This window comes from Ovis aries, chromosome 12, assembly GCF_016772045.2.
Source record: "Ovis aries strain OAR_USU_Benz2616 breed Rambouillet chromosome 12, ARS-UI_Ramb_v3.0, whole genome shotgun sequence".
NCBI lineage: Eukaryota > Metazoa > Chordata > Mammalia > Artiodactyla > Bovidae > Ovis > Ovis aries.
In genome coordinates, this window is record NC_056065.1 from 62284297 (window position 1) to 62299269 (window position 14973).

General features: G+C 53.4%; 1 protein-coding gene across 2 annotated transcripts in view; it reads left to right on the forward strand.

Annotated features, from left to right (window-relative positions):
• Nucleotides 1-14973, forward strand: part of LOC101102503 (voltage-dependent R-type calcium channel subunit alpha-1E) — a 342192-nt gene that overhangs the window by 255721 nt on the left and 71498 nt on the right. The window contains exons 17-25 of one of the 2 annotated variants that reach the window (XM_042229161.2): nucleotides 262-329; nucleotides 2021-2118; nucleotides 6332-6388; nucleotides 7567-8226; nucleotides 8752-9062; nucleotides 11577-11736; nucleotides 12909-13038; nucleotides 13931-13990; nucleotides 14742-14848. In XM_042229161.2, the coding sequence (XP_042085095.2) occupies nucleotides 262-329; nucleotides 2021-2118; nucleotides 6332-6388; nucleotides 7567-8226; nucleotides 8752-9062; nucleotides 11577-11736; nucleotides 12909-13038; nucleotides 13931-13990; nucleotides 14742-14848 (1651 nt within the window). The remainder of the gene's footprint in view (nucleotides 1-261; nucleotides 330-2020; nucleotides 2119-6331; nucleotides 6389-7566; nucleotides 8227-8751; nucleotides 9063-11576; nucleotides 11737-12908; nucleotides 13039-13930; nucleotides 13991-14741; nucleotides 14849-14973) is intronic. The other variant, XM_042229165.2, reaches the window with a different exon arrangement.

Here is a 14973-nt window from a genome sequence, read left to right on the forward strand (position 1 = left end):
CCCTGGAGGGTTTGATTCACGTATATTTCTTTGTTTGGTGCAAAGAGATGATATGTGGAAGGAGAGAAGACGTATTCTCCTTCAAACAGAGCTGCATAATATCTCTTCCCCTCCACCACCACAGTCCCTGCTTAAGTGACTCTCTGGGCTGACTCTGTCCCTGCTGGTGTTCCAGACAGGAAAGGCATGGAGATGCCTTCTCAGCCTTGCTGGGGCTCCTTGTGCTTTTCTTATTTGCCCATCCTTAACTCATTTCCCCAGACACACTGCTGAATGTGTTCTTGGCCATCGCTGTGGACAATCTGGCCAACGCCCAGGAGCTGACCAAGGTTAGCCTTGTTCTCCAGGGATTTAATGGTTCTCTGGGCCATTGGGTGCCCACTAGGCTTTGGGGCTACCTCCAGAAGCCTGCACTGCCTGGCTCAGGCCTGCAGGGAAGGCTCCTTCTGAGATCTCATGGACACCTGGAGAGCTACACGTGTCCATGAAGGGGGCCTGGTTCACTTTCACTGAGTTTGCTGAGCCTTGGACCAGATGGGGTCTCTCATTGGATATTGAAGATGATCACTTAGTCACTGCAGACTCTCAAAGATAGCCTTGGCAGGCTTGTGACTTGGAAAATAGAGAAAACACCAGAGTCTTGGATTTAAGTTCCACCTCTGCTTTTGTGACCTGTGGCTGTGTGACCTCAATCATGTGCCTTCACCTTTCTGGGTTTGAGGGTGAGAGGGTCCAGGACTGTGGCTGTTGGGGGAGTCCAGTGCTCACTTCATCTTAGGGGAAGTTTCCATGAGTTTCAAAGAAGCCAGACACCATATTTCTCAAAGAACAGGTCGTTTCTTTCCTCTGAGTCATGTCTTCAGGGGTAGAGGCAATACAATTGCAGTGGGATTGTCTAGGGAGATGAGTGAACCTTCTCCCCGCATAATGCAAATTTGGTTTAAGGCAAAATCCATAGCATCCTAGTGATGTTTATGAGCTTTTCCCATGTATTCCTTGAGGGTTACCTGCTCTTCTCTGCATTCTCAAGGATCTTCTTACCTGCAGACAGGGTAAGCTCTGTTAGCTAAAAAGCTGGCTGAGTCACACATCTGTCACTTACTGGCCCTTTTAGCTTAGATGTGACCCCTGGTCTCTATTACTGTTCCTTCCTTCATCTGTAAAAAAAGGAATGCTATATCTGCCTTGCATACCTCTCAAGAGGGCAGCGAGGATCAAGCAGAAGGACGTGTGTAAAAACCAGCTGTGAGTTATACATCTGTCACTTACTGGCCCTTTTAGCTTAGATGTGACCCCTGGTCTCTATTTGTGTTGCTTCCTTCATCTGTAAAAAAGGGAATGCTATATCTGCCTTGCATACCTCTCAGGAGGACAGCAAGGATCAAGCAAAAGGACGTGTGTAAAAATGAGAGCAGTCTTTGAAAACATATGTATTCTTAGTAGCTCTGGTCATTTTACCTGAACCAGGTTTCCATGGCGTCATCACATAGAAAGACATTTATAAGTTGGAGTGTGGGTGAGGGGCTGAGGTCCCTGCCCGAGCACCAGGGTAGGGGTCACTTTGCTGTGCAGGGAAGAGGGTATGATGAGGATTTTGGCCTTCATCTCAGGGGCTTTCCTTGGAGGTCCTTCTCCATCACTTCTGGACGCTGCAGAGCATCTGAGAAGTATCAGCTCTGGCCTCTGACCTCTACAGCCCTGGCCACCTCCACCGAGGGCTGGGGTTTGGGGTAGACCTTCAGGTCTCTCCTGAGGAAACATGGGGGGCCTGTGGGGCAGGAGGGGGGCCAGAATAGCTGGCCGTGCCAGGGCTGTGGAGGCTGCTGTCTCAGGAGGCCTGACTGCTAGTTGCTGGAGGTCTGTGAGCCAACCTGACCTCACTCTGCCTGTTTCAACTCTTGCTCTGCTTTCCTCGCTTCTCCAGGTCTCCAGAAGCTCCCTCAGCCCTCCTGGGCAGGGCCGAGGAAGCTACTCTCCTTCATGGGGATCCCAGACAACGCCATCTCTACTTTGTGTCTAGGATGAACAAGAAGAAGAGGAGGCCTTCAACCAGAAGCATGCGCTGCAGAAGGCCAAGGAGGTCAGCCCGATGTCTGCGCCCAACATGCCTTCCATCGAGTGAGTCGCTGTCCCCACATCACAGACCCCTGGGCTCCTGTGTCGGCAGCCCAGTGCTCAGCTCCACAGCTGTTGACCCTTGGAGGGAGCCTGCTCTGTGCCGGGAAGCATCCTGTGAATACAGTACTGAGCAAGACAGGGTCAGGGTCTCTTTTTTCACCGAAATTTTATTTCAGTGAGCAAGATAGCTGATAAATGCACAGAGACAATTTTAGATAGAACTTCTAGAAAATAAGTAAAACAGGGTACTAAGACAGAGGAATAGGAATTGGGTACAGTACCTTTGGGCAATTTGGGAGGAGTTCTCTGAAGAGAGGATGTTTAAACAGAGACCTAAATGTGTAGGAGATGGTTGTGTGATGTTAAGAAGATGGAACATTCCCAGCAAGGCCCCGGTGTGGCTGGTGTGGAGGGAGCAAGGGGAAAGAGAAGGAGGTATGGCCGGGAAGGTCCTAAAGGCTCAAGTGAAGGACTTTGCTTTTGTTCTGATTACAACTGTAGGAGGGTCTAGAGGGGAAGGATGGGTAGGATTTGATTTATACTTGAAAGGGTCACTCTGCTCTATGGAGAATGGACTGAAGGGGCCCAGACTGGTGGCAGGAAGACAGAGATTGGCTCTTCGAGTAAAGCAGTGAGAGTTAGTGGTGGTTTAGACCATGATAGTAGCAACAGAGGAGATGAGAGTTCATCTCATTCAGTCTGTATTTGGAGAGAGAACCAATAGGATGAGCTGATGGAGTAAATGTGATAGAAGTGGAGATGAAAAACAAAAGACACAAACATTTCTCCCAGGTTTTAAGGTTTGATGCCTGTGTAACTAGAGAGGTGATGGTGGTATTTATGGCTCGCCTGAAGATGGTGGAAATCCAATGTTCCTTTTGATGCCATTAAATTTGAGATGCACATAAGACGAGCAAGTGAAGCTGTTGAATGGGCTGTTGGCCACGTGAGTTTGAAGCTCAGAAGTCAGGGTTAGAAATAAGGATGGGGGGGATTTGCATTTGGATGGCATTTAGGCAGTCATCCCAGGAGAGCTGACCCAGGGAGAGGTGGGCTGGGAGGCTGAGGCCAGAGGCCAGAGAGCACCCTGTGTTCAAGGAGAAACCCACGAGGAGAGCAGGTGAGCAGGGTGTCCTGGGGACATGGAGAAGAACACGCTTCTGGAAGGAAGAAGTGGACAGAGGAGCTCAGGACTACTGAAAGATCACATGAGATGAGGACAGAAAAGGGAGCATTGAATTTGGCAAAAATGAACAGTGTTAGTGAACTTCATGAGAGCCGTGTAAGTGGCCCAGTGGGAACAAAATCCAGTTGGAGTGGATTAGAGAGAGAGAACGGGGACTAATACATTATAGCAGCCAGTATAGACGCTCTTCGAGGACCCAGCCTGGCCCTGGTGGCTGCTGGCAGAACTAGCAGACCGTGGGGCCCTTTGGGTGGCTGACCTCTGCGTGGCAGTGGGGCAGGGCTTTGGGGGAGAGGCTGAGAAGTGACCACAGAACCACTGAATTCCTGTTGGGGCTTCTGGGCCCACATGAGGACTGTGTGAGGGCCCCTGGGGTATGGCTGGGGAGGGTCTAGGTGGAGCCAGACCCTGTCATCTGTTAACCTGAAACTGATCAGCGAGGAGCCCTTCCCTCCCCAGAGCTCATGTGGAAGGCTCTCAGTGTGCTCGGCTTCACCTCATAGGGACATTCCAGAGTTATGTGTGGGGGCCCTCCCCTGCATGGCTGTCCTCTTGTTCTCACCTTTCAAAACTGAAGGAAGGCCTGGCCTCTGGGCCCCTTCTCTGTGAGTGAGAAAAAAAACTCGCTCCAAAATTCGTTAAAGATCGATAAAGATAAAACGACTCCTTCCTCCCTAGAATTTTCTCTGAGCCTCGAGCAGTTTCTACCCCACTTTCCCTTCACTCATGAGTTTGGGCTAAAAATAAATACACACAGGTATCCAAACATGCTGGTGGGTGGAGCTGGCTGCCACTTTAGGAGTGGGTGGTTCTATTTCCTGAGATGAGGAAACCTGGAGGAGGAGTGGGTTTGGAGATATGAGGGGGAAGCATGCTTGGCCCAGTGTGGAAACTCACTATTTATAGAATGAAAGAATGAATGAGATGCTGGTAGGCACAGGGCCGTAGGGAGTGAGCTGTGCGCGTATCCGGGCACAGTAAGGTGGGAGGAGTGCTGTAACCATCCCAGGTGAGTAGAGATACAGGCTTTGGGTGTGATGAGTGTGCTGTTGGCTGAACAACAGTGTTTGGACATGCGGGCCAAGACCCCTGACTTCCGGACTATAGTATGACTGAGTGCCAATGTGGCAGCTAGAGCATTTTTACAAACCAAAACACCTGAGGGCTAGACCTAGCTCTGTCCCTCAGTGCTGTGGCCTTAGAGCGAGAACCTCAGCATCTCAGAGTCCCTGTTTCTCCGTCTTTGACGTGAAGAATAACAAGCCACCTGTCCTGGTCCACATGGTCCTTGCAGGGTGTGTGTGAGGTCACATGTGTATGAACTGGGGAGACGCTTCTCTGTGTGATTGTAGGAATGTTGAAAGTGTACTAATGGTTGTGATGGGATGTGAATCTGGATCTTTGTATGTGTAAGTGGAGAAGTGAAGTTTGAAGTGTGGATCTGATCTGTATGGAAATGAGAGGTTGGTTTTCTCTTTGGCCTGGCCTCGGTGTGCATGTGTATGTGTGTGTGCACACTTGTGGGCATGCAGAGAATTCTTCCACATATTTTCCCTCTTCTACGCGTGCTTCTAGAGGATCAGTGTGTGATGACTTGAGGATTTGCAAATAGCTGTTGTTTAAGTGTTACTTGCTCAGTCGTGTCCGACTCTTTGCGACTCCATAGACTGGAGCCTGCCAGGGTCATCTGTCCATGGAATTCTCCAGACAAGAAGACTGGAGTGGGTTGCCATTTCTTTCTCCAGGGCATCTTCCTGACCCAGGGATCAAACGCAGGTCTCCTGCATAGCTGTAGAGCTATCACTGCGTAGGTATCACTGCACGGCTGGTGGAAGGTGCTTTTCCTGGTGGGCACACATGCTGCCTGTCTAGACTGTGTGTTTTTCTTTCTCTCTTGGCATGGCTGCCCCAGGTGCATGGCAGCCGCTAATGCTGAGGGATGCTGGGGACCTAGTCACAGGCGTCTCCACAGTATTGGCCACATCCAGCCCAGGGGTGCTCCTGTGCCCTGCACCTCTCCAGGCTCAGACCAGCTGCCTCTGTTCCCCCTGCCCACCGTGGACCAGGCTGCTCTGCGGATGTGGACGTGGCGACTGAGCGACCCTAGTCTGCCTGCGTATTTTCCACGGGTGGATGTCAGTTTCATCAGGAAAGGAGCCACATTTGCCAACCTCCCAGGTCCAGGCAGGGTCCGTTGGGCCAGACTGGGTTTGTTACTGGGGCAGGCTCATTCCACAGGTGTCCCAGACATGTATTTCTTCACCTGAGTGCTGAGCCTGTGCTGACAGCTTCATTTTTCCTGTTTGCCTTTATGGGTGATGCCCTCACCCTACCATTGACTTTCTATTGACCTTGTGGTTAAAAGGACATAGTGTGTATGTGTGTGTGTATGTGTAGATGAGATTTTTCCCTGCACAAGGCCAGGAAGGGTAACACTTGCTTTACCCAGCTGAATAGACAGTGTTCAAGGCCTTCGGCCAGGGCCACCACGGTGCACACGTGCGGGGGGCACCACTCACATCCTGAGGTATGCAGATGGCAGCCCATTGAGCGATGGCCCTGCCTTTGGCCACAGGCCAGTGGTGTGCACGCTAAAGCATTTGTTCCCTGCATGTTGTGTGAGATGGGAAGGACGAGCCGGGGAGTCATACCTTTGTGAATATCCTAGATATGATCAAGGGAAAATGAACTTCATCCAAGTTTGCAGGGTTTCCAGAATAGGTCTCTGAAGGACACTTAGGTGAAACCTGAGTGCCAGCAGGGCTTGATGACTGAGCGTCCAAAGCTTCTATGACCTGATAAAACCCTGTGCGTGCCTGCCTGTTCGCTTCAATATATTAGATCAGTATGTTTGCACACAGCAAGGAACCAAGGCCGGTCCCTTGGAGCGTTGACGGTTGGGTGTGTACAGAGGGCAGCAGGCACCTAGGGGATTCTGTGCCTCTCCCTGGAGACTGGCTGGTGGCCGTGGGGCTGGCGGGTCCTAGAGGTGGGGGTGAACTGAACCTGTCCGTTTTTCTTCCCCAGAAGAGACAGAAGGAGAAGACACCACATGTCGATGTGGGAGCCACGCAGCAGCCACCTGTATGTGTGTACCGGTCTGCGTGTTTGTGAGTGGTTACGTGTGGGTGCGGGGACACCGTGTCTTTGTCCTTGCCGGGGACAGAGTGGCACGGGCGTGCACATGTCCGTGTGGGCCGTGGCGTGTGCGTGTGCGCTCCGTGCACATGGTTTGTGATCTGCCCTTCCGCACCTTCCACCGTGTGCCTTTCTCAGTGTGCGTCTCAGGTATGTGACCCCGTGTGCAGTTTGCTCTTCCGTGTGGCCTGTGAGTGGACATGTGTCGGTGTGGGTTGTTTGTGCCAGTGGGGTGCCTTTCACGCAGGCGCTTGTGGACAGCTCGTGTGGGCCCCAGTGAGGATGCGCGTGGGCACCTGTGAGCGTCCCCTGCAGGGGCTCTAGAGGTGCGCCCATGGGTGCATGGGGGTGCAGGTGTAAGCGTCCACCCTCCACCACCCGTGGAAGCCCACCCTGTGTCACGTTTGTGTGTTCCTGCTGCCACGTGAATGGTCAGCTAGGCCTCCAAGCTGAACTGTTCAGCGGTGGTTTTGAGTATGAGCTGCTCGTGATCCCTGGACATAGAGACCCTTGGATTTTATCAGTGGTTGTGGAAAAGATCCCACCGCATCGCTGCGAGGGTCATGCCCAAACTTTCTGTAATATGGGTCTGCTCCCTGCTGTCATCAGTCTCCCTTTGATAGGACCTGCCCTTGTACTTCTCAGCCTTAGCTCTCCCAGGCTGGCATGGGAGAGGGAAAGAGAGGGAGAGGAGGAGGAAGAAAGGCCTCTGACCTTGAACTAAGGGCCATTGGTGTGCACAGAGAGAGTACAGGTTGATGCCCTGAAAGCAGAGGGGAGCGGGGAGTGAAGACCTGGCAACCTTCGTACTACTGTCTGCAGGCCCTGGCCTCTGGGACTCGGTGCTGGGCTGCCCTCACCCCTCCTCAGCTACTTCAGGGCAGGGATCAGAGCGGGAGACCCCACGAAACTGGGGGGCACTGGTCCAACCACCCACTCGGCCCCTCACATTTTTCTGTGCTTCCTGTCTGCAGGTCCTGGGCTCTCCCGTTTGCTCCCCCACCGTGTGTTTCCCCCCGACCCCGTGCCCCGGCCGCTGCAGGCTGGTCTGGGCCCCCGTGGCCACCCTCCCCGGCCCTTGGTCGGCAGTTCTGACCTCGCCCTCACCTTCTCCCCTTTGGCAGGAGGGAGCGGAGGCGCCGGCACCACATGTCCGTGTGGGAGCAGCGAACCAGCCAGCTGAGGAGGCACATGCAGATGTCCAGCCAGGAGGCCCTCAACAAGGAGGAGGCCCCGCCCATGAACCCCCTCAACCCCCTCAACCCACTGAGCCCCCTCAACCCGCTCAGCGCGCACCCCAGCCTCTACCGGAGGCCCCGGGCCATCGAGGGGCTGGCCCTGGGCCTGGGGCTGGAGAAGTGTGAGGAAGAGCGTGTCAGCCGCGGGGGGTCCCTCAAGGGGGACGGAGGGGACTTGGCGAGCACCCTGGACAGCCAGAGGAGCCCCCTGGCCCTGGGCAAACGGGAGCCACCCTGGCTGGCCCGGCCCTGTCACGGGAACTGCGACCCGACCCAGCCAGAGGCGGGCAGCGGGGAGACGGTGGTGACCTTCGGGGACCGGGCCCGGCACAGGCAGAGCCAGCGGCGCAGCCGGCACCGCCGCGTCAGGACCGAGGGCAGGGAGCCCTCCTCCACCTCCAGGAGCAGGTCTGCCAGCCAGGAGCGGAGTCTGGACGAAACTGTGCCCAGCGAGGGTGAGAGGGACCGCGAGCCCAGGGCCGGCCACGGGGGCAAAGAACCCATGATCCAAGAGGAAGAGCGAGGGCGATGCCAGGACTTACGTAGGTAAATGCGACATAGGAGCGCCCTGGAGACAGGTAGTGTGGCCCACATTAGCGGTTCTTCAGTGTAAGCCTTTCTGAGCCTCAGTTTCCCCTTTTGTATAATGCACCTTTTACCAGGTGCCTGTCAACACAATAGCACGTAAATTCAACATAGCACCCTGGAGACAATAGTGCGGCCCGCATTAGGGGTTCTTCAATGTAAGCCTTTCTGAACCTCAGTTTCCCCTTTTGTATAATGCATCTTTTATGAAGTATGTGTCAATAAAATAGCAGTGAGATCTGTTCCCCTGGAAACCAGGGCATCCCCTGTTGGGAGTGGGGAGGGCATGATGAGCAGGAGTAAGCCAATGGATGCCGTTCTGGCGGACCTCAGCTCCTCTGCCTGGTGAGGGGGGAGATAGCGGGTGCCACGTGCTCTCCAGCAGGGCCACGCGGACTCCCCTCACCTTTCCCTCTCGTCAGGCACAGCAGCCGTTTCAGAGTCGCTTCCCGATGTGAGCAGCAGCTGTCTTCTCTGTCCTCACAGGACCAACAGTCTGATGGTGCCCAGAGGCTCCGGGCTGGCAGGATCCCTGGATGAGGCTGACACACCCCTTGTCCCACCCCAGCCAGAGCTGGAAGTGGGGAAGGACGCAGCCCTGACGGAGCAGGAGCCGGAGGGCAGCAGCGAGCAGGCTCTGTTGGGGGACGTGAAGCTGGACATGGGCCGGGTCAGCCAGAGCGAACCTGACCTCTCCTGTGTCACGGTCAACACGGACAAGGCCACCACCGAGAGCACCAGCGTCACTGTCACCATCCCCGACGTGGGCCCCTTGGTGGATTCAACCATGGTGCACAGTGAGAACACAGGGCCCGCCCCCCTCCCCCCCCATGCCCAACCCCCCCCAACCCGGGGCTGGGGGAGGCATGGTTCTGGAGTCATCCCAGGAAAGCTGCCGGGAAAACCCCACCAGTGAGATGGAATCCTTCTTCAACATATGAAAGAATAGCAGCAGTTTTAGCCCTGTTTGCAAGAGAACTAAGCTAGAATTTTCTCAATCTTAAGTTTTACCCATAAAATGTTGTTTAGCCGTGGCCCCCCTCGAGTCTTCAGAGAGATCACATGTGATTCTGTACCCCTTTGTCTATTCAGCTACTTAATTTATCTTGTGGATATCTGATGGCTTATTCTTTGGGCCACCTCTCCCCCAGGTGCTTGGCCATCTGGTAAGTTAGGGGACCATTGCTGGCAGGCGGGCCCATGTTGGCCCTGGTTCTACTCAGCACGTGGCCTCCAAAAACCCTGTCTCTCTTGAGGCCTCAGTTTATCATCTGTGAAGTGAGAGCATTGAACCAGATGACCTCTGAGACCTTCCTCTGTGCTAACATTTCTTGAATCTTTTACTCTTATTGACTCTCTTTCTCCTAGGAGCTTTTAGTCACACTTTCTCTCACAGTTCCAGGAGGTGGTAGATATTCATCTGTGAGACCTTAAAGGGAAACACAACCCAAAAGCACTTACCCCATCCCCATCCCTGCCCCAACCCCACACCCATCTCTGCATAACCCCACCGTCGTCTGTCCCGTTGGCACTGAACTGTGACCGCAGGATTCCACTCTTGCTTTTTTCCACCTGTATTTTTTCTTTTCACAGAACAGTCCTCTCTCCTGCTTTTCTTTTTCTCACTGCTCTGTCTCCATTTCTTCACCTTCTCAAAGTGAAATACATCTCAAAGTATTCTTCAGAATGCCAGTACTACTTTCTAATCTCACATGTCCAGTAACCCCTTCTGTCTTGTTTAATTTTGTGCGCTAATAAGGAAGTGTATTTGGACCCTCTTTTATGAGGATCATAGTAGTATATGTCTCATAAAAGAAGGTTGGGCTTCCCTGGTGACTCAGGGAAGAATCTGCCTGCAATGCAGGAGACCTGGGTTCCATCCCTGGGTCGAGAAGATCCCCTGGAATAGGGGATGGCAGCCCAGTCCAGTATCCTTGCCTGCAGAATTCCATGGACAGAGGAGCCTGGCAGGCTAGCTAAAGTCCATAGGGTCACAAAGAGTCAGACACAATTGAGCAACTGACACACACTCTTATGAGACACACCATTAAGAAAGTTTGACCCTCTTCTGTTCTCATTCTGGGGTTAGTCCCTGACCTTGGTCATAGGTTAGAGCATGTTAGAGGGGGTTTGGACGCTTTGGATGACTTACCTTTTGGAAGGACCTGGAAGGGGTCAGGACTTTGGAGGTTTGCTACTTACACAAAGCTCCAGGGCAGAACCATTCACTGAATGGGAATGTGGGAGAGGTGCCCCTGCCTCATCCTCTCTGCCACTCACCCCACACTGGGCCTTCCACGTGGAAACTGAGAGCAGAGGCCCAGTAGCCCCACTTGGTCTCTGCTGCTTCATCCTCTCAATCCTGGGAGAAGTCATAGACCCATCTTCCCATGAATATTGCATTCTCATTTCTACATTAATCAGGACTGGAACAAGAACAGCCAGAAGGGCAGCCCCAGACAGAGTCATGGCTTCTTAAAATCTTCCACTGCAGTGTGGTTTCATTGAAAGGAGATAGAATTTTGAAGTGGGAATGTATACCAGCTGTATGGGGCTTCTCTGTTAGCTCAGCTGGTTAAGAATCTGCCTACAATGCGGGAGACCCTGGTTTGATTGCTGGGTTAGAAAGATTCCCTGTAGAAGGGACAGGCTACCCACTCTGATATTCTTGGGCTTCCCTGGTGGCTCAGATGGTAAAGAATCCACCTGCAATGCAGGAGACCTGGGTTCAATCCCTGGGTCAGGAAGATCCTCTGCTAGAGGGCCTGGCAACCCACTCTAGTATTTTTGCCTAGAAAATCCCCATGGACAAGGAGCCTGGTGGCCTACAGTCCATGGGGTCACAAAGAATCCTCCACGGCTGAGCCATTAAGCACAGCACCAGCTGTATGAGCTTAGGGTAGGTCCTTGAATTCCCTGAACTTCAGTTTTCCCACCTGTAGAAGGGGAATAATAATATATGTCGTTCAGGTGTACCAACGTGAAAAATGCCCTAAGTAAATATATAGAGAGTCCAGATTTTAGATAGAGGTAAGTTTGTAAATTTTACAGTAGAAACAACCATTCTCTCTTACCTAGGAAAACATGATTGTTATTTATATGGCACAAATGGCTCTACCACCTGAAATTAGGGCAGGGGTAAGGCTAGGAAGAGAGCCTGGGCTTCACTCAGTGCAATTTAACAGACACCCTGACCTTAAAGGCACCTTGCTGGGCAGTTACCTAGCTCCCTCTCCCACCCAGTTGAAAATGAAGGGCACCATTCTGCATGTAGCAAGGTTTCTGAAGACTTCCACACGTTCTTCTTATAGTCAGCAACAAGACTGATGGAGAAGCCAGTCCCTTGAAAGAGGAAGAGATCAGAGAGGATGAAGAGGAGGTAGAGAAGAAGCAGCAGAAGAAGGAGAAGCGTGAGACGGGCAAAGCCATGGTGCCCCACAGCTCGATGTTCATCTTCAGCACCACCAACCCGTAAGACACCCTCCACTGCCACCTCCCTTTGGTGCTGGAGGTTTTGAGCCAAGATTTGAGCCAGGGCAGGGTGATGGGAAGGAGGGATGAGGGTCCAGTCTTCCTCCTGAGCCTTCCTGGTGGAATATGGCCAGATATCTGAAAGCCTCCAGGGTGCTCACTAGTTAAGGTGGGTCATGGAATTAATGAGCAGCCTCTGAACTCTGTGCCCATAGTCTAAAGGGTCATTTAGGATAGAACAACATGGGCAATGTCAGAGGAAAGGACCCTTCATCTAGTCTTTGGTTAGTAGGTTGCAGGGAAAGTTGGGAAGGGAGGACATCTACTTGGGATGTGTCACCAAATATTCCAGGGGTGGACAGAGCTGGGAATAGGAGGCTTAGGATAACTGGACCATCCATTGGCTGCCCTGCAAATCAGTTTTGAAGTGGGTGTGTTCCTCAGATCAGTGTCATGGTCATGAGATGGGGTGGGCAAGGAAGAATCTGGAAAGTTAGATTCAGAAAAGATGGGATGTTGAAAGAGAAGCTGCCTTCTGCCCAGAAACTGAGCAAGGTGTATACGTAGACCAGCTTCAGGATCTTGGAAGACGAGAAGGCTTTCAGTGACCAAGTGGGCGATATTCCAGCATGGCCCTGGGAAGGAAGGAACCTGGGCTAAGAGATGTTAGGCCAACTGAAGCCAGGATGCAGTCAGTCGATAGAATAGTCACTTTGATCGGAATACCTGCGGCTCGGGAAAACCAGTTGCTGCTTTCATCAGGAATCTTAGAATCAAGGTCTGTTTTTATGTTTCAGGGTTCTTAGGATTTTCTTGCTCTGCCCCAGTCTCTGTACAGTGGGGGAGTAGACACTGAGGCACAGTGGAAGGCAATGTGTAGCCACCCAAGCGTGTGTCTTTGGATGCTGGCTGCTGCTCCCCAAGGTGGCTCAGATGCGCACGCAGATAATGTATCTTGGCTTGCATACTGCAGCCTCTAACCAATCTGATTACTTTCCCCCACTGGGGCTTTAAATCAAGGGTGGTGCCTGAGAAATTAAATTGCTCTCCCCACGGCTTCCTCTGGCCAACGCCTGGCTGTCTGGAGGAGGCTGATGTGTATGGGGGTGGGGCAGAAGGATGGGGTGGGAGGGAGGCGGGGCTGGCTCAGTGGGCTTGCCCGCTGCCCACAGGATCCGCAGGGCCTGCCACTACATCGTGAACCTGCGCTACTTCGAGATGTGCATCCTGCTGGTGATTGCAGCCAGCAGCATCGCCCTGGCGGCCGAGGACCCCGTCCTGACCAACTCGGAGCGCAACAAAGTGCGTGCACGGAGGCTGTTTGCCAGCCTGCATGGTACCCTGGTGCTCCCCTCTCCCAGAGCCTACCTTTCCAACATTAGAGTGGACTAAAGAAGCTTCCTGGAGGATGGGAAGGGCTTAAGAAATTGCCCAGTCCTGTTCCTCGGGGCAAAGTATGAACCATTTCACGACCAGCCCCCAGCCCAACCCTAACTCCCCAACCATACTGCTTACCTTTATGCTCATCAGTGGAGCGTTACCCTGGGAGCCAGCCAGGGCTTTGAAAGGGGCTTCCAAGGTTGCTCAGTGGTAAAGAATTCTGCCGATGCAGGAGATGCAGGTTCAATCCCTGGTTCGGGAAGATCCCCGGGATCAGGAGATGACAGTCTACTCCAGTATTCTTGCCTGGGAAATCCCATGGATGGAGGAGCCTGGCAGGCTACACTCCATGGGGTTGCAAAGAGTTGAGCATGACTGATTGACTCAGCCACAACTGCCACCATCCATGGGCTGGGTGTGGAGTCTGACCTAGGGGCATGGGTGAAGCTGGGGCCCTGCAGCTCTACATGGGGAGCTAAAACAACTTGTGGAGGCCCAGGATGGATATCAGGAGGGATGAGGGGGTGGGGAGGATTGGAACTGACAGGGATCCCAGCAGGGGAGAAATCTGTGGGGCAGTTCAGACTCAAGATGTTAGGTTCTGACCACGGGGAGGGAAAGGCCGAGGACTGGCCACTAGATCATGCTGGCCCAGCAACATCCATGGCTCCTCTCCTCCCTGCATCAGTTAGCAGTTATAACTCCAAGCTTCTGTTCTGAGGTTGAATGAGTGGGCCTCGGGGTGGGCATGCAGGAGAGCCTGTGTTTGAGGACTGTATGTAGCCTGATGGTCTCCGTGTTCTGTGTCCTGCAGGTGCTGAGGTACTTTGACTACGTGTTCACTGGCGTGTTCACCTTTGAGATGGTTATAAAGGTAAGAGCAGCTAGAGTGCCCCTGGACTCTGGGGCTGGAGGGGTCACCCATCTGCGCCTCTAGGGCAGTGCCTTCCCCAGGGCTGTCACCTCCTGGCCAATGACAGAACCTCAGGAGGCCTCTGCTGATCCCTCCTCCGGCCTCAGATCCTGGTGAGGTCTGTCGTGGGAGGACGTGACCACGTGGCTCTCCTTAGACTGGCACAGACCTGTGGGCATGGCCCAGGGAGGGGGTCAGGTCCGTCCCAGGCAGGCAGTGGGAGTCCCGCAGGCTTGGGGACTGTTCTCACCTCCTCATCGCGCTTCCTGGCTTGAGCCAGTGTCCCGGCCAAGGCTTAGGTAGGGATGAATCTTCCTGGCCTTGTATAGTCCCAGCCATACTCACTGCCCTCCACTCTGTTCCCTGCCACCCTCACAACCTTCATTTATCTCTTGTTCCCATCCTCACCCATCTGGGATTGTTCCCATCTGTGCATATGCAGTAATGCCTGGTGCTCTGAGCCACTAATGAAAAGGAGGGCTGGTGGGGTGCTGGGAGCCAAGGAGTGTAAGGGAACCCTGGTGACTCTGAAAAGGGCCTCACAGTTCAGTGGAGAGAGCCCGTGGGGCCTGTCCTCCTGTACTTTGGATCCTCGTTTGGGGTTATGTTAGAGGCATTGGCAATGGAGACACTGCCGTGCAGAGCCCAGAGCTCAGGGCCCAAATGACCAGCACCATGGGACTCATCAGTGGCCGTTCCCATCCTTCTGCAGATGATAGACCAGGGCTTGATTCTGCAGGACGGCTCCTACTTCCGAGACCTGTGGAACATCCTGGACTTTGTGGTGGTGGTTGGTGCATTGGTGGCCTTTGCTCTGGCGTAAGTAACTCTTTTTCCTGTCCGTTTTCCTTCCCTCCTTCTTTCCTGAGACTGACTGATCTGAGGGCTTCTCCAGGGCTGATTCACTCAGGGGTGCCAGCGAATACTGCCCTGGGCGTCTGCTT